Source organism: Elgaria multicarinata, chromosome 11 (assembly GCF_023053635.1).
Source record: "Elgaria multicarinata webbii isolate HBS135686 ecotype San Diego chromosome 11, rElgMul1.1.pri, whole genome shotgun sequence".
NCBI lineage: Eukaryota > Metazoa > Chordata > Lepidosauria > Squamata > Anguidae > Elgaria > Elgaria multicarinata.
In genome coordinates, this window is record NC_086181.1 from 30,930,724 (window position 1) to 30,948,072 (window position 17,349).

A 17,349-nucleotide genomic window follows, 5' to 3' on the forward strand; every position below is an offset into this window, starting at 1 on the left:
CCATCAAGGAGAAGGTCTGGGGTATTGGTAGAAACCGCCACCAGCAAATGCCTCTTCTGGCTTATGCATCTGACGAAGCCCAGCAATGATTAATTTCCTCTGTGCAGGAATCCTCGCCTCCCCTCCAAAATGGAATTGATAACCCAGACACCACCACCAATCTCTCATCTGGGGAGAACCCCCACCCCACCCCTGTCCGTTACCCACTTTTGCACACAAAGGGGTGGTGGTGGTGGTGATGTTACCAGGTTTGGGCAGGTAACCCATCACACAAACAGGTGGTCACAGATGGTGGAGCGGGAGACAAATGAGAGACACCAGAGAGATGGGCTGGCTACTGCCACGGATGGACGGGAGCCCTCGCGACCCTGCCAAGACTCACCATTTTCCGAAGGCGCTGCCAACGCTTTCTCAGGGTTGAAATACGACATGGACGCAGCCAGGAGGAGGAAGGGGCCTTGTCTCAGCATCTTAGGGGGAGTCAGGAATCATAGATCAGGAAGGAGGGGAGGGAGGCGGGGAGAGGTCTCAAGACGCAGGTGCGGTGGGGGTGGGGGTGGGCAGAAATCAGCCACCCAGCAAAGCAAGGAAAAGGAGAGGCACGGTGGGCATCAGTCATCAGAAATGATGGAACAGAGCAGAAGACGCCAGGAACAATGGTACCCAACGGATCGCGTCGCCCGCATCCTTAAGACGATGTGCCACCGTTTGGCTAGCTGCTACCTGGATCTCATCCCTAGACATCTTCTCTCATTGCCCGAGGAATGCGAGGAGGTGAAACATAAAATAAACAAGGGGAGGGGGGCAAAGGATATCAAAGGTGGCTGAGGCGGACTGGAGATGAGGGGGGGGCAAGATTGTAACAATAGGTGATCTCACATGGGGGAGGGAATGGGAGGAAGCAGATGTGTGGGGGAAAGGGAGAGGGGTGGGAAAGAGGTAAGGAGAGAACCTAAAAACCCAATTGAAAAAGGAAGGAAGGAAGGAGAGAAAAAAAAGGGGGAAGAGAGAAATGAGGGGGGAAAGGAGGTTGGGTGTTTTTTGCCCCCACCAGATCCTTGCTCTCTGGGTAGCAGAGAAATTGATGGAGATAAGAGCCCTCCCATCCAACCCAGGCTGTTGATTGGACAATGGGCATGTCACTTAGGCTAAAGGGAGGAGGATGCATGAATAGATGGAGGGGGGATGTTGTCACCATGGAGACCTGCTCCTGGGTAGCAGCAGCAATAACAGCAGCAGTAGGGAGCGCAGAAGCGAGAAGGTGAGGACCAGGAAAGGATGGATGGATGAATTAAAACAGGGCTTTAGGACAGAGGGCAGAGCTGCAGAAAGGGGATTGGGTATTTTGCAGAGGAGTAGTGCTACACACTCAGATTCGGGGTACTTCCAGACAGGCAGCTCCTAGTGCTATCCATCAAAAGGCGTTGTGCAGCTATTAACCCTTTCCCCCCTGATTTTTTCCCCCTGGTAAGAAAAAAGGCAGAAGAGGAAGTGGGAAAACATGGGAGGCTTTCAAATAGAAAACAATGATGTCTAGACCCGTTATAGAATTCTGTGAAAGAGGCAGGATAATAGTGCAATAAAATCTTGTTTTGGAAGCACCCAGGTGTCAAATGACATAAACAGTGTCTCTCTCTCACACACACACATACACACACTATTTCATGCCGACAGAAATAGATGCAAAGTGTGATTTAATCTATTTACATATTTTATTTACATGATTACCATATCACTTTTTAACGAATACAGTTGACAATAATGATAAAACAATTAAATATAATATCAGTTAAAACAACAATGAATTTAAAACCTTAATCAGCAATCAGTAATTGGGAAAGAAAAGGAAAAAAAGGGAAGTAGCTGATAAAACATGGAACTTTGTCAAAGCTCCAAAATCAATCAGAAAAGGTAAAGTGAAAGAAACTGGTCTTGACTAGGGTGGCCAAAATAAAAGGAGGACTGGACTCCTGTATCTTTAACAGTGGTATAGAAAGGGAATTTCAGCAGGTGACATTTGTATGCAGGCAGCACCTGGCGAAATTCGCTCTTCATCACAACAGTTAAAGCTGCAGGAGCCCTGCCCTCTTCTGTATTTGGTCACTCTAGTATAGCTACAGCAAATTAACTGTTGTGATGAAGAGGGAATTTCACCAGGAGCTGCATGCATACAAATGACACCTACTGAAATTCCCTCTTCTATACAACTGTTAAAGATACTGGAGTCCTGTCGTTCTTTCTATATGGTCACCATAGTCTTGACTGGAAGGAAGAGAGGGAGTGTGCAAACATGACCTCAGAGTGGATAGAAGGTATTCTACAGTTCAGGAACAACCACTGAAAACGCCTTGTTCCATGAGCCCAATACTGAATATTTTATGTCACACAGAGTCTCTCACAGTGTCACCCAGACACATGCATACCGGAAAGAGCCAGCTTCCACAACCTGGCTCTTTCCGCCTGACCCCCGAGATGTGTAGCACCCTAATTCCCAGCTAGTATGGCCATTGGAAGTTGCAGTCCAAGACATCTGGTTGGGTCAGATTGAGGAAGAATGAGAAAGAGAGTCAGATTTGGACCAGAAGTAAGATGTGTTCAGACAATGAATCTATGCAGGCTGGGCGGGGATTGAGCCCACTAGACACATCTCCATGGGGATGCCCCCAATAACCACGCCTCTTGGCAGCAACGCATTTAGCAATACTGTGAAAGGACCACAGAGAGCAGAGGTCGTACACAGGGCTCTTCCGTGACAGCAGGAACCCTGACAGATCAGTGGGCGTCTTGGTTCCAGGGGTACGGCTGGCTGATACATAGGTGTCAATCGACAGTGCTGCTCTTCACATTCCCTGGTGGAATGGGGCCTGTCTCACGCGTTCATTGAGGGTAAACTTGTGGGTTGTCTGAATGCCCCTTCATTGTGATACACTTTCTGGTGTACATGAGACAGTGAGACAGTTCACACAATCTCTGTGCGTGTATGTGTGTGTGTAATAAGCCACGGTGGCTTGTTTTCCCTCTCTGCGCATGCCAGTCGTGAGCCACCCAGTTACCATAATTATTCTCACCAGGTGTGGGTTGTTGTGATGTCCAAACACGGCGAGGGTTTATAAACCACTCCAGCCAGCCATCCTTGCCAGGTCTGGACTTCAAGACAACCTGCGCCCAGCAAGGGAAATTATGCTGATTAGGCAGCTCATAACTGGCATGTGCGGGGAGGGGAAATAAGCCATTATGGCTTATTTCCCCTCCACGATCATGCAGACCTGCTCAGCTTGTTTGGGCGACACTGTGAGCGATAACTGAAGAAACATTCCATCATGAAAACAGGCCAAGTGATTTATCGACATTTGCCGTTTTCAGTGAAATAGTGCGACAGAGCACATGAAAACCCACTGAGGCCGCAATTACATGTCATACTTCAAACTAGTTTGAAACTAGATTAACTGTCTTGGCATCCCTCCATGGACCCTGAACATTAAATTCTCTGATAATGTCAAGAATTTGCTCTTTGGAATCTCTTGCCACCTTATTGAACTACAGTACCCAGAGTTCCTTGGGGAAAGCCATCACAGTTTAAGAGCACACTAGATGCCTATTGCAAACATTTGAAATAGTTTCTTTTCTTTCAGATGGGAATCTGAGCACTAATGCACATTTGCACATAACGAGGCCTTAGCGGCAAACTCTGGACTGCTGCCCTGTCATGGGTGGAATTAGGGTGACCATATGAAAAGGAGGACAGGGCTCCTGTATCTTTAACAGTTGTAGAGAAAAGGGATTTTCAGCAGGTGTCATTTGTATGCATGCAGCACCTGGTGAAATTCCCTCTTCATCACAACAGTTAAAGCTGCAGGTGCCCTCCTCTCTTTTGTATCTGGTCAAGAGGGCAGGACTCCTGCAGCTTTAACTGTTATGATGAAGACAAAATTTCACCAGGTGCTACATGCATTCAAATGACACTTGCTGAAATTCCCTTTTCTATACAACTTTAAAGACACAGGGGCCCTGTCCTCCTTTTCATATGGTCACCCTAGTGGAATGATCTTTGGACTTGGACCAGAAAGATCTGGGTTCAAATCCCCACTTAGCCATGAAGTCACATTACAGAAAGGGAGCTAGCTAGTGGCCAAGATGCTGGGGACCCAGAACTCCTGGGCTCTTTCTAGTCCTGATATCAAGTAGGGGCTTGGAGACCTGGATGTCAGGGAAGAAAGTTGAAGAAAGTAGAGATTGAAGGATAAAGGTTTTTGAGTCACAAACAAATGCTTGTGCAAGCTAACTTTATTATTTTCCCTGCTTTAAAAGATCCGCAGTAAATTAGCAGCTTCATTTCTCCAGCATTTTCTTTGCCTCGGCACTTTATTGCTCACCAAATGAAAGTGTCTAATGAAAAGGGCTGATTTACAGGTCTTCAGCCACCCTGAGCCAGGAGCAAGATCTGCATCGTAGAACTCGATGCCGGAGATAGGAGAGGGTGTGTGTGTGTGTGTGTGTGTGTGTGTGTGTGTGTGTGTGTGTGTGTGTGTGTGTGTCTCTCTCTCTCTCTCTCTCTCTCTCTTTCACACACACACACCACAATTCATTTCTCAAGCAAATTCAGCCACTCACTGACAAAAATGGGGTGAGCTGGATCCTAATCTCTGAACACCATTCCTAAATCCAACCGGCTATCTGTTACAACAGAGATCTGGGCAGATTCTGGTGTTTCTTACCATGGAGAAAATCAGGGATGGGATGGTGGAAGTGAACAGAGGCTCTTGGTATTGCGTGAGGTCAGGTATGAGACTTAGTTTTAAAAGTGGCTTTTTTATTTTGATCCGAGATCTAGATAATAGGTCCTCCAGAGCTTAATTTGATGGCAGATATCAGCCCTGGAACATTTCAGCTAATAGATAAGAACGCCTCTGAGCATGTGTAGAGTGTGTTTTCTTCACTGAGAAACAACAGCTTATTTTCAGATCTGGAATTCTGTCAGGGCTTTCATATCCATGTCTTTTTCTTTCTTTTTTAAGGGGAAAAAACATAGACAAATAATCCACTACTAGAATACCTATTCAGATACAAAAGCCTGTATTGGTTTAATATGGAGCATGCAAATTTTATGCAAAGCTGTTGGTGACACATTTCTTGGTTTTAGAAGCAATTTGTAAGTGGCTCATATTCTGGATCTGGATCCAATTATTGCTATCGCTGGCTATATTTAGTGGCATCCAAATGTCTCTCTCTCTTAATACACGTTTTTCCAAGTTTGTTTTGTTGTTATAGTGTTCCAAAAGGCAATAGGAATGAGAGACTAGCTAAATCAACGTGTTTTCATTGAAAAACATAAATGTGAACCTTTCCAGTGCCTTATGTTACTTGTTTCCTGTGTTCCATATGTTGTGTTGCATCTGCAATAATTAATGTTGGAATAATGATGTGCCGCATTCTCAGTGTTATTCAGGGCCAAACATGACATTCGCAAAAGGAAAGTAAATAGCAGCCATGGCGTCTCCCACTGTAATCCCAACAGAACTACATTCTTTCCAAAGCAAATGGCAAACATGATACAGGGTGTGGCGTCCTGAACTGGATTGGATTGAAGGCATAGGGATAAATCTCCTGTATGCCTCGTCAAGGTCCTGAAATTTACATTTAAAAAGACATCCATACAATTGCTAATTATGAGACTGGCTTCATGTCTAGCTTGGCCCTCCAGTTTAGAAGCCCACTAGTGATAACAAGAAATGAGTTTTTAGCTATTATCACTTCAGGGGTAATCACATTTAGACAAAAAAGTCCTACAACTAGCTTTCCCCAGCCAGCATGTGTAGCCCTTACTACATGTAACCCTATTTAACTAACCTATTTACCAAGGATAACCCCAGTTTTGTGGAACTGGTCCATAGGAAATTGCTGACCCTGATATGCCTTTGGAGGATGCCTCTTAGGATGGACAGGAGTCCTATGTTATAGAGGACAGTCCTCCATTTTGGAGAGCTGGAACAACACAGTCCTCTCTTTGAAAGGCTGCCCAGTCCAAGTTCCGTTTAAAGAAAGAGAACCAGAAGGAGGAGAAGGAGGAGGCCTTGAAGTTACTCATCAACAGATAGCACCGTCTATACAGCAGATTTAGAGGCACACAGGTCACCTCCTCGGCCTCCGCACTATGGCGAGATGTCTTGCATTGCTATTTAAATAAGAGTTATCGTTTCTAAATGTGCACCCTTACATATAAATATGCACTTGCAAATGCTATGTAAATTGAACATGAATTATCCAAAAAGAGGACACAGATTTTGGCTTGTGGGGGAGATCCATAATTTAATGTAAATGCTAATTTATATGTATTAATAAAAATTTAGAAATAATTACTATAGCTTAAGTAGAAATACAACACATCTCACGATAATGGGAAAGCGTGTAACTGGCTGACCTGTGTTCTTGGCTCCCTTGTCTCTCCTCCTTCTTATGGTTCTTTTAACATTTACTTGGATAAAACCGTGCTTCAAAGAGAGAATATTTTCAAATCAAGGTGCCAGTTTCCAGGATGACTCTTTGGATGCAGAGTCGGAACTTTGGAGTCCAACAACCCTGTATGTCTTCCAGGGAGAGGGTTTCTATTTCCCTAATGAAAGATTACCTGGAGATTGGGACGCCATGCAGGGTGGATTTGGCCCATGGATGTGAGGTTCAGCATCCCTGCTGGATCAGTTTCGGGAGAACAGTACCATATTGTATGAAGAGATGCCTTGCTTTTAAAATTTGAACTCTGCTTCCAGCATCTCTGGATAAGTGTGTGTGTGTGAGAGTGATTTCTCTCTCACACACACACACCTGCACTGCTCCACTCCAGCTTGTGCAATGATATAAAGCACTTCTTTTCAGTGCCATGCACTGCATCATTACAGTGCTAATTAGCTCGTTAGATTTTTATTACAGCTTACTGAGCTTTCTTTAATTAAGGTGATTGTTGTTGTTTTTTAAAAATTAAGATTTAACAAAGTCTAAATATATGATGAGCTCAATCCAGTCCATCACTAGCCAAGAAATCTATGCTTATACCCTGGGAAGCAAAGCATCTCTCAAAATGTGTTTATGTTCCACACTCTTCAAAACTATTGTCTGTTTCCAGACCAAGACAAGGCAAGCAGGAGGCCGCTATGGCTTGAGACAGTTGCTCAAGGTGGGAGCTAGACAGCTGCACTTCTGAGATTGCCACCAGCTGTATATGGTTATACACACATACACACACAAGATCATTTAGCGATTTTTCATTTATTTGTTTTTGGCAATCAGCGAGTAACCAGTGTAGAAGCTACTTCAAGAAGGAATATTTGATGTATTTCATAGAGCAAAGAGCTTTTAAGGGCTCATATATTGGGAACTTTTGGATTCCCCTAGCTCTGCCATTGCCAGCTTTCCTAAAACTTATTTATTTATTCAGGACACAATCCTATGCATGTTTGGGCAGGGCAGGGAGGGGAGCAGAGCCTACAACTCCCAGGATGCCCCAGCCCACATGGCTGGCTGAAGGACTGCTGAGAGTTGGAGGACCTATTTCTGTCTCAATATGCATAGGCTTGTGCCATCATTTACTGCATTTTTATTCTGGTTTTGAGAAAATTATTGCCTCCCATTGCCCACATCAATAAAAGAGAGAGAGAGAGAGAGAGAGAGAGAGAGAGAGAGAGAGAGAGAGAGATGTCCTAGGACCAGGTTTACAAATTACAACAGCAAGACCCACAAGGAAACGCAATTGGGTGGGGGGGAGGAAGAGAAGGGAGACCAGAACAAGCTGGTGAGCTATAAGCGGGCATTTAAATGGACTTTGGTCCAGGTTGATCGTCCTTTGCTGGTTTCTTGGCTGAATAGCCATTGGTGGCTCTTGTTCCTCAGGCAATGGGCAGGGCCAGAGGGTTCCTTCCCCCTTGCTACTGTGGTCCCAGGACAGCTGTCAGTTGGAGCTGGGTATTCTTTTGGCCAGGGAGGGGGAAATGAGCTCCCTGCAACTGCGCCTTGTGTGAGTGATGGATGGCCAGGTGGTCTTCTCCCCTTGGCTTGGTATTCTTCCCATTTCATGACCGGCCATATGTTCAAAGAGGAGGTTGCTGGGGGAACTACAGCAGAGTTTTTGTAGCTTAATCATTATAAATCAATAACAATTAAGCTACAAAATTCTGCTGTAGTTTTCCCAGAACAGCTGGAGCAGCAAAAACTAAGCCTCAGAGATGTACATGCTGAAACCTTAATGAGCATCTTGTGAGTTTTATTTATTGGTTCTGATGTGTGTACTCCGCCTTTCCTCATGGGAACTCAAGGCAGCACGTGATTCTTCCTCCTCCATTTTATCCGCACAACAACCCTGTGAGGTAGATTAGGCTGAGAAATGGTGACAGCGCCAAGATCACCCAGTGAACTTCATTGCCAAGTGGGGATTTGAACCCGGGCCTCCCTGTATTCAGTATAACTGAACTTTCCCTGCACACTAATATCACCTTTGGAGGCTCTTCTTCATTTTAGCCCCCACCCACTTCCCAGAGATGACATGGTGACCAGAGACAGGCCTTTCTCAGGCATGGTGCTACACCTCTGAAAAGTCTTCCTCACAGCAGCTTGCTTGGCTTCTACTCTTATTTTTTCTGGCACCAGCCAAAGACCGTTTTTTACTGGCTGCTGCGGCCTTTTAAAATTGTGGCTGAGTTTTTAAGATGGATTCCACTGCTGTGATTTTACATTGCTGGTTATTTTTACAATATGCAGGCATTGCGATGTGCAAGGTACAGCACTCCAAACAAAATGAATGACCACTAGTAGTGCATCCAGTTTATTTATTTATTCATTTATTTATTGCATTTGTATAGCGCCCCATAGCCGAAGTTCCCTGGGCAGTTCACATAAGATAAAACACTTACAAACAATATACAAAGATTGAAAACCACAAAAACAAGCAAAATACACATGCATTTAAAACGACTATATCGGATCCTTTATAAATGTTTAAAGATTTAAAAATGTTAAAATTCTAAAAATAATTTTCTTTTAATTTTATAGCTTAGTTTTAAAAAAAACATATACATATATAAACAGATTTTAAAATATGAAACATTTCAGTATAAAACACCAGCTTTTGAATAATTGTCGGAACAAATTTTACTGCCTTCTTGATTATATAGTAGATTGTTTTAACAACTTGTTTTAGGGTTTTATTTTTTAGTATATTTACTTGACCATTAGCCATCCTGGTAGGCATCAGCAAGAGTAATCTAGAAGGCCTCTGATGGCTGAGCCCACCACCTTAGGGTGATGATTTGAGAGCATAAAGGCAGAAACTCTAGGGCAGCCTTCCCCAACCTGGTGCCTCCAAATGTTTCGGACCACAGCTTTCATAATTCCCAGCCAACAGGCAAAATTGAAAGCAGTTGTTGGCCATGATACACTAGGAGGGCAGAGTAAGTGTCATTCTATTCTTTAAGGAACCAAAAAGAGACTCTATTGTTTGTTCTATTCCTTGTCGTCGCTACAGTGAAAACCACATCTATTTTCCATTGGAAGTTAAGAGTACAAAACTAGTTTCATTTTAGACCAGAGGAAGATGGTGAGGTTGCATGTGCAACTCATAATCCTTTTTCTATCTCTATGGTGAAGAGGGAGTTGATGGCTTTTAGGTGCTTTGCCAATTAATAGCAGTGCAGTTCAGCTAAGATTTTTTGACCAAATCATGCACTTTTAACCCAAAGTGCACGATTTGGTCAAAATTCCTACCTTAACTGCTCCACTTACCATGGACATGCCTTGATAATGCCTAAACATTTCCTGATTTGGACCCACACACACCTATTCCTGGTTTAACAGCAGGACCCTATACTTATGGAAGAGGATTTTATACTAACTGAAGCTAGAACTATATTCACTAGTTCATTCCTTCCAACTACTCATTAAAGCTACCCAACTTGGCTTCTACTGACTTTTTTTACGGTATCTTAATCATCTCCACCTTTGTTAATATAAAAACTGCCTATTTATTTATTTTTTATTTATTTTATTTATTACATTTTTATACCGCCCAATAGCCGAAGCTCTCTGGGCGGTTCACAAAAATTTATCTGTTTCCCAATAATAAAGAAGCCTGTATACTTCACCCAAGATGGGAGACATTTCTGATTAACAGATTTAATATTTTCAGAAATAAGGGATCAAACCTTCATGCGACCAACCATTCTGGGGTTAGTTCCAGTTGAAACCTGAAACCATCACATCACATGCTGGAGCCTTATTTGAATGTCTGCAGAACTTTCCTCTCCCATTCCATCTCCTAGACTGATCATGCAGACACCATGACCAATATCAAGTCAGGATTTTTCTCTTCCTTCTCCCCCACCCACGCCGTTCTCTGCTTTATGTAACATCTTGCTGGATGAAGAGATCTGGAAAGCTTGAAAGCTTGACCTTTTTTTGTGACCTTTTGGTTGGCCTAATAGAAGTATTACACTAACATGGATTTTGGAATTGTTCTTATGCTACCCCCTTAACTAGGTTGCTTTATTCATCTCACTGCAAGGTAGGGGTAGCCCTAGGTAAGTTTTATATAAATAGTGCCACACCACTTCTTTCCCAGATTTTAGTGCAGACTTTCTTTAAAATCTAATTCAGTATTAATCATCACATATGGTAATAACTGATGACCTAGCTGGTGGACTAAAAGATAGAATATCTTAGTCTCCCACCCTCTGAGGGTCTTTGCTTACTGGAATGTATATAAAAAATGGGTCAATGAAAAAGTGTGCCAAGTTTCATACTTTGAACCCAAACTGCACAATTGGAGTCGTAACTGTGCCACTGGAAGGGTAAAGAAAGATTTCAAGGAACGGTGGAAAAACAGTTGACCCTGCAATGTAGGAAGCCAGTGTGGTGTAGTGCCTAGAGTGTTGGACTGGGAGTCAGGAGATCTGGATTCTAGTACCCACAAGGCCATGGAAACCCACTGGATGAGTTTGTGTCAGTCACGGACTCTCAGCCCAACCTACCTCACAGGGTAGTTGTTGTGAAAATAGAAATGGAGATGAGGATTATATACACTGCCTTGGGTTCCTTGGAAGGAAAATAGTGGGATATAAATGCAATCAATCAATGAATGTAGTAGTGATGTCTCTCTTTGTCACTGCCATCTCCAAACATCAGGCAAGGATAATTTTACAGATGGTTGCAAGAAAAGGAGAATCTCATGTTTTCAGATTTAGTCGCACTTTATTTATCTATTATATTTATATCCCACTTCCCCCCTCCTCTTGCGAGGAACCCAAGGAGGCTTACATGGTCCTCCTCCTTCCTATTTTATCCTCACAACAACTCTGTGAGGTACTTCGGGCTAAGGGTCAGTCACTGGTCCAAAAGTCATCTTCGTGCCCAAGCGAGTACTAGGATCTCCCGAGTCTCGGTCTAGCATGCTCACCACTACACCACAATGTCTCCCACGTGATTTCAAGGGGACTTTAGTTCATCACGATTAACATACGCCCTATTGATTCCAATGGGTCTACTGTAAGTGTAACTAAATGCGGATCCAACCCTTAATTCTCTCAGAATCCCACAGCCACAAATCTAAAGAGTCACCTTCTCTCCTCCACCCGCTCCCTCCCATTGGCGGCTTCCGCCTCCATATAGACGCGGCCGCGCCACATGCTCCCACCCCGCCCAACGTCTAGTCTAGCCATTTCTTCTCTACCATTCTAGGAGCCAACACTAATTGGCTCTCGCTCCCTGAAACCACTATCCTCCAATAGGTCAGACAGAAAATTGTCGCATTGCTATTGGCTAGCGGAGGCGGAAGGCGGAACCACTCATGGCGCTATATAAGCAGCCTCCCTAGGCCGCTCCCTTCTTTTTGAGAATTGTCGTCGACCCTGGTAGAAGGTAGGAGATGTTTATTTGAGGCGTGCGCCGGGGTGGGCCTCGGGAGAGCGAGAATGGAGGAAAGAAATGCTCACAGCGGAGGCTTAAGCGACCATTTAAGAAGTTGCTTTCTGTAACCGGCCGTTGGAAACGCTATAGCGACTGCACATGCGCTTGAGGGACTTCGAGCCTCCATTTTCTAGCCTATTCTGTTCTCTGCGCATGTGCAGTTCCCACCGGCCAGCGCGTGGTCTGGGTGGCGCGTGCTTTTTCCTCCCTTTTTAATCCGGGGCTTTGCCAGGCGTTGCTTGGCTTCTCTCCGGTGCTTCGTGGGTTGTAGGAGTTAAACGCGCCTTTATGATTCGATGCACGTGGGTTGGTTGGTGTTTTTTTTTTTCAAGTGAATTATGGGGAATAACTTCGCCCCTGCAATGGGTTGGAGGGGCGGGAAAGGTGGCCAGGTAACTTCGTGCCACTCACATGTTACTAAAACAAAGAATAAGGGCCAGTTGCTCCTATTAACCATTGATAACTCGTTTTTCTATTTTGGTAATATATAGGAAATTGTTTTTCTTATTTTGTTAGCAAGGGAAGGGTTAATGTTGTTTAAAACGTTTCTCACTGTGAATTAATTCGGTGTTTAGTTCTCTTCCCAGAGTCACTTGGTGCTTCTTTGCCTAGGGTGACCATATGAAAAGGAGGACAGAGCTCCTGGGTCTCTAATAGTTGCGTAGAAAAGGCGATTTCAGCGGGTGTCATTTGTATGCATACAGCACCTGGTGAAATTCCCTCATCATCATAGTTAAAGCTGCAGGAGTCCTGCCCTCTTGACCAGATACAAAAGAGGGCAGGGCTCCTGCAGCTTTAGCTGTTGTGATGAGGGAATTTAATCAGGTGCTTCATGCATGCAAATGACACCTGCTGAAATTCCCTTTTCTTTGGAACTGTGAAAGATACAGGAGCCCTGTCCTCTCGATATGGTCACCCTACCTTTGCCCTAGTACAGCCTTCCCCAAACTAGAGAAGGGTCAGATGAATTGGACTGCAACTCCCATCATCCCTAGCTAGCATGGCCATTCAGTACCAATGCATCATGTTGGGGAAGGCTGTTCTAGTGTATTTCTCTGTAATTGCACGTGCACGATTATACAATGCATTAACACCACGGTCACTGATGTATATAGTTTGTGCTGCTGATAATTCATTCTCAGGCAATGGTTTTTCTAGTATATCTTAGATAAAGTAAAGCCATCAGTGTTGTGCCTTTGGGACAGGCTATTGTTTATTAAATAAATAACAGATAGAGAAGAGCTTTTAGCAATGTGTAATGATGGTAGTTAGGGCAAAATGGCCCTGGGTCTGAGAATGGAGATGATCCTGGTCATCTGTGAAACATTGGAGGATGTGAATGTTTGCTTTTCCTTTCATATAGCCAGCATATTAGGTAAAGGACAGCAACTAACACTCCACTGCACAAATACCTTCATTATCCATTAATTACATTACGAATTAAAGGCTTGTTCTGTGGAATAGGGAACTTAAACCCCTGTGTCAGGTAGTAGTGCACTTTTACACTTCAAAACTCCTTTAACTGTTTTGGACATTTTCCAACTGTTCAGCCATAACTAAGGAGGGGAACTTTTCCCCATGCCTGACAGCTCCTCCTCCACTTAATTTGGGAAAACTCAGCTTTAACCATAGCTATGCAAGGAGTAAAAGAGCCACTCTGTTTCCCCACACAGAATGCAGGGTAGCAAATAATGTCACACATGTATCTAGGCCATCTTCGTTTTTGGAGAATATTAGTTTTCTGTCCAATGTGTCCTTCTTTCTAGGACTGAAACATTTTTCCAGTTTTGCTCTGGAGAAGCAGCTTTACAGATGCTCAAAGCCTTTATGGTCTAGGAAAGCTGTAGGGATAAACCATTGGGGCAGAACTTGCTGGAAAGAGCAAGAATAGATTGTTAAAGCAACACACTTAACCACAGACTGATATGAGTCTCATGTCCATTAGCAAAGAGCTGATGTGGGTCACTGGTGTTCACTAGAGCAATATTTTTAGTAAGGGTCAGTTTGAACTCAAGGATAAGAAGTAGGCTTAAGGAAATCTACTGTCACAGATATATATATGGGCAGTGGGAAATTTCTATTTGGACTTGAAGCCCCTGGCCAGCCAAACTTATGTCACAAGTTTGGGTTCATACATAAATGAGTTGAGAAACTGTAGTAGTAAACTACACTGAGGCTTCATTTGCTTCACTAGTTACATCTACTGATCGCCTCTATAAGCAACTTTTTTTTTTGTTCTTCCACAGGCCTGGACACTGTTCCTTTAGGCCAGGATGCCCGTTGCCAGGAGTTGGGTATGTCGTAAGACATATGTCACCCCCAGGCGGCCCTTTGAAAAGTCACGGCTTGACCAGGAGCTGAAACTGATCGGTAAGTTTTCGTGGCTGGAAAAGAGACTCTTGACAAAACAGTTGTGCCCCTGCGGCAGCTGAATTTTTACATTTAAAACCTTTTAATCCTGCCCATAGGTGAATATGGGCTGCGGAACAAGCGTGAAGTATGGCGAGTGAAGTTCACTTTGGCCAAGATCCGCAAGGCTGCCCGTGAGCTGCTCACCCTGGACGAGAAGGATCAGAGGCGTCTCTTTGAGGGTAAGTGGTATGGCAGGCCTAAACGTTCCCTTATTGAGTATCTTAACAGCTCTCTTTCTGCTCCCAATACCCTTCACCAACAAGTTAAGAGTTCTGAGATATACACTCACTTTCTTTATGCATCCTGCCAGTTTTTCAGATATGTCCATGTACTGAATTTTAACACTTAATTTTGCTTCCTTTCAGATTCACTTAGTTGTCTCAGATACAAAGGACTCAAACAGATCCTCCTTGGAGTAATATAGATCACTGATGTTATAGTTACACACTTAACGACGTTTCCCTACTCATAGCATTGTAGATCACTGGTCTCATTTTAGATGGAAGGCTAAGGTCTGAGAGTTGCCGAGACTTCCAAGACTATTGTGTCTGTGCTGCAGTTTGAACTTTAGCCTCAAGGTCCGTACCTAGTATACTATAGTGCTAAATTGGAAACATGTAATTATTCATGGCAGACCTCTGGTCATAGCACCCCCAGAGCTGTCCTTAATGCTGTTTCCCACTCTCAAACCTAGGGAGCACTTTTTGCATGGCCACCTATTATTATTTGTTAGAAAGCCCCCATTTATAAATATATTGATTCTACACTGCACCTCTCTAACCAGGTGTACATAGGCCTCTTCAGCTTGCTTATGCATTTCTCTCTTCTCCCAGGCAACGCTTTGCTGCGACGTCTGGTCAGGATTGGGGTACTGGATGAGGGCAAAATGAAGCTGGATTACATCCTGGGTCTGAAAATTGAGGATTTCCTGGAAAGGCGTCTCCAAACCCAGGTCTTTAAGCTGGGCCTGGCCAAATCCATCCACCATGCCCGGGTGCTCATCCGTCAAAGACACATCCGGTATGCTGCTATGAGTCGGAGTTTGGGGGAGGGCGGAGTCACATTTAGGAAAGGCCTTTAGTGATACAAGCAGAATGAAGCTGGAAGACAACAGCTGCATTGCTGTAGGTTGTCACCAGTGCTGTAGTTGCAAGGACAGGATCTGCCTCTGAAGTAATTCTTCTAATGTCTTTTGTGTGTGTAGCCTGTGCAGGGATATATGCGCCAATGTCCCAGCCATGTGCCTTTCCACCCCACCAACCCTTTCTTTGGATTGGAACCCTGGATAGCTCAAAAGCTCTGCAACCCACCTTATGAGGCTGTGTGCCAAAAACCCATAAAGTTTTCGGCAAGGCTCACTGCGGCTCAGCCGTACACCTTGCGAAGGTCTTGCCATCCGGGCAGTAGAGGTAACAGTTAGCACTCTGCTCCTTCTCTGCATAGAGCACGGATGTGATTCTTCCTAACAGCAAATTGCCAGCTGTTAGAGCCAGGTTTTGATAGCTTGTATTGGTCTATGTTTTATATACTGCAGGAAGCAACAGTAAATTCCAGACTTAATTGCTCTTGCTGTTGCTTGTTGCTGAAACTTTGTTCCTTGATCCAGTCTGGAAGTAAAGAGGTCATGGTGTCTTAGATTGTGACCCTGAACATGCTAATCAGCCCCATTGAACAGTGAGATTGACTTTTAAGTAAACGTATAGGATTGCAGTGCCGTGCATATTCAATAAAAACGTATTCCTTGCAGAGTATATTAACTGTTTTTGATCATAGGAGTGTAGCCTAGATGTACTCTGGATTTTAAAATTGGGGGGGGGGGGGTGATGGGTGGGAATTAACAGCCAGTTGGCTTAAATTGTCATGATAGTGCTCTGGTTTGGCTGGGGAAACAGGTCTTCAGAAAAATGATGTGGGAATTTGCTGGAGCCTGATTGCATCAGAGGGAATTCTGAGCAATAGCAATTCTGCCCAGAGGTACCTTGTCCTGCCCTCTGTCACTATGTCCTTTCTCCCCCTTTAGTGTAAGGAAGCAAGTGGTGAACATCCCTTCCTTCATTGTTCGCCTGGACTCCCAAAAGCATATTGACTTCTCCCTCCGCTCACCATATGGTGGTGGCCGACCAGGACGCGTCAAGAGGAAGAATGCCAAGAAGGGCCAGGGCGGTGCTGGCGGTGGGGATGATGAAGAGGAGGATTAAGCTGTGATGGGTCGCCCCACCAATCCCACAGACTGGTGGGGGATCAAACCTGCCTTACATTACAGAATAAAAATATTTGCATAAACGGTTGTTGCCTTCATGTTGGCAAGGGGGACAGGGACTGTGTTTGGTAATATATTCAAGACTTCCTTTGAATTGTTCTCTCTGGATGAGAAGAACTGGCTGAGTGTTGTTACCAGCACTTGAAGGCGGGGGTAGTTATGTAGGGAGAGTGGGAAAGGCAGCCTTCCTGGTAGGAAATGGTTAAGTATAGCTCAGAAAGCAGAGCCAAAAACATAATTTCAAGGAGTAGACATTTTCTTCCCGTCTACCTACCCACCTGTTTCTTTTCAATTTTGGGGGGCTCTGTCTTGCCAAGTCAAAACTGAAATAGAGAGGAAAGGCCATTCCCAAGGCCCTTAAGCCATTATTCTCTGGACCCAAAATACCACTTCCCCTCCTTGTTTTTCTATACAGTTGGCAGTATGCAACCCATAATAAAGATTGATGTTGAAAGTAGTATAAAGGTGAACAGTTAAAGAAATTGGCAGAAGAACAACAAGTTGGGATCTTTCCCAGAAGTGCATACAGGAACAGATGGCAGATGGAGAATTGAGAGATTTGGGCTCTCCATGTGTGAACTTTGCTTCTCCCAAGCATGTGTCACTTTAATTTCAAGAAGATCTAACAGTAAGCAGGAGGAAATCAAACCAACTTTCCAGTTTTATCAGAGTAGAGTAGCTTGAAGCTCTGTTACCTAGCCCTGGAGTGGAATTGGCAGGGAGGGACTCTCAAA

General features: G+C 44.2%; 2 protein-coding genes across 3 annotated transcripts in view; one reads left to right on the plus strand and one right to left on the minus strand.

Annotated features, from left to right (window-relative positions):
* LMTK3 (lemur tyrosine kinase 3) overlaps positions 1-545 on the minus strand; it is a 33,574-nt gene extending 33,029 nt beyond the window's left edge. The window contains exon 1 of the mRNA XM_063136519.1: positions 383-545. Coding sequence (XP_062992589.1) covers positions 383-470 — 88 coding nt within the window. The 5' untranslated portion in view covers positions 471-545. The remainder of the gene's footprint in view (positions 1-382) is intronic.
* Positions 546-14,160: 13,615 nt separating this feature from the next.
* On the plus strand, positions 14,161-16,638 carry RPS9 (ribosomal protein S9). Of its 2 annotated transcripts, XR_010025964.1 has the most exons (5): positions 14,161-14,313; positions 14,412-14,534; positions 15,189-15,375; positions 15,560-15,764; positions 16,376-16,464. XR_010025964.1 is itself a non-coding variant. In XM_063137450.1 (4 exons), the coding sequence occupies exons 1-4, from the start codon at positions 14,217-14,219 to the stop codon at positions 16,551-16,553; spliced, it is 585 nt and encodes a 194-aa protein (XP_062993520.1). In that variant the 5' UTR covers positions 14,161-14,216; the 3' UTR covers positions 16,554-16,638. The 2 variants fall into 2 exon arrangements, 1 of the variants encoding a protein (XP_062993520.1); XM_063137450.1 differs by lacking the exon at positions 15,560-15,764 and having other exon boundaries at positions 16,376-16,638.
* Positions 16,639-17,349: the final 711 nt, after the last annotated feature.

Coding starts and splice junctions, on each gene's coding strand:
- RPS9 (XM_063137450.1), top strand. CDS start 14,217: ATGCCCGTTGCCAGGAGTTGGGTATGTCGTAAGACATATGTCACCCCC. Junction 14,314..14,411: donor CCAGGAGCTGAAACTGATCG/GTAAGTTTTCGT, acceptor TCCTGCCCATAG/GTGAATATGGGCTGCGGAAC. Junction 15,376..16,375: donor ATCCGTCAAAGACACATCCG/GTATGCTGCTAT, acceptor CTCCCCCTTTAG/TGTAAGGAAGCAAGTGGTGA.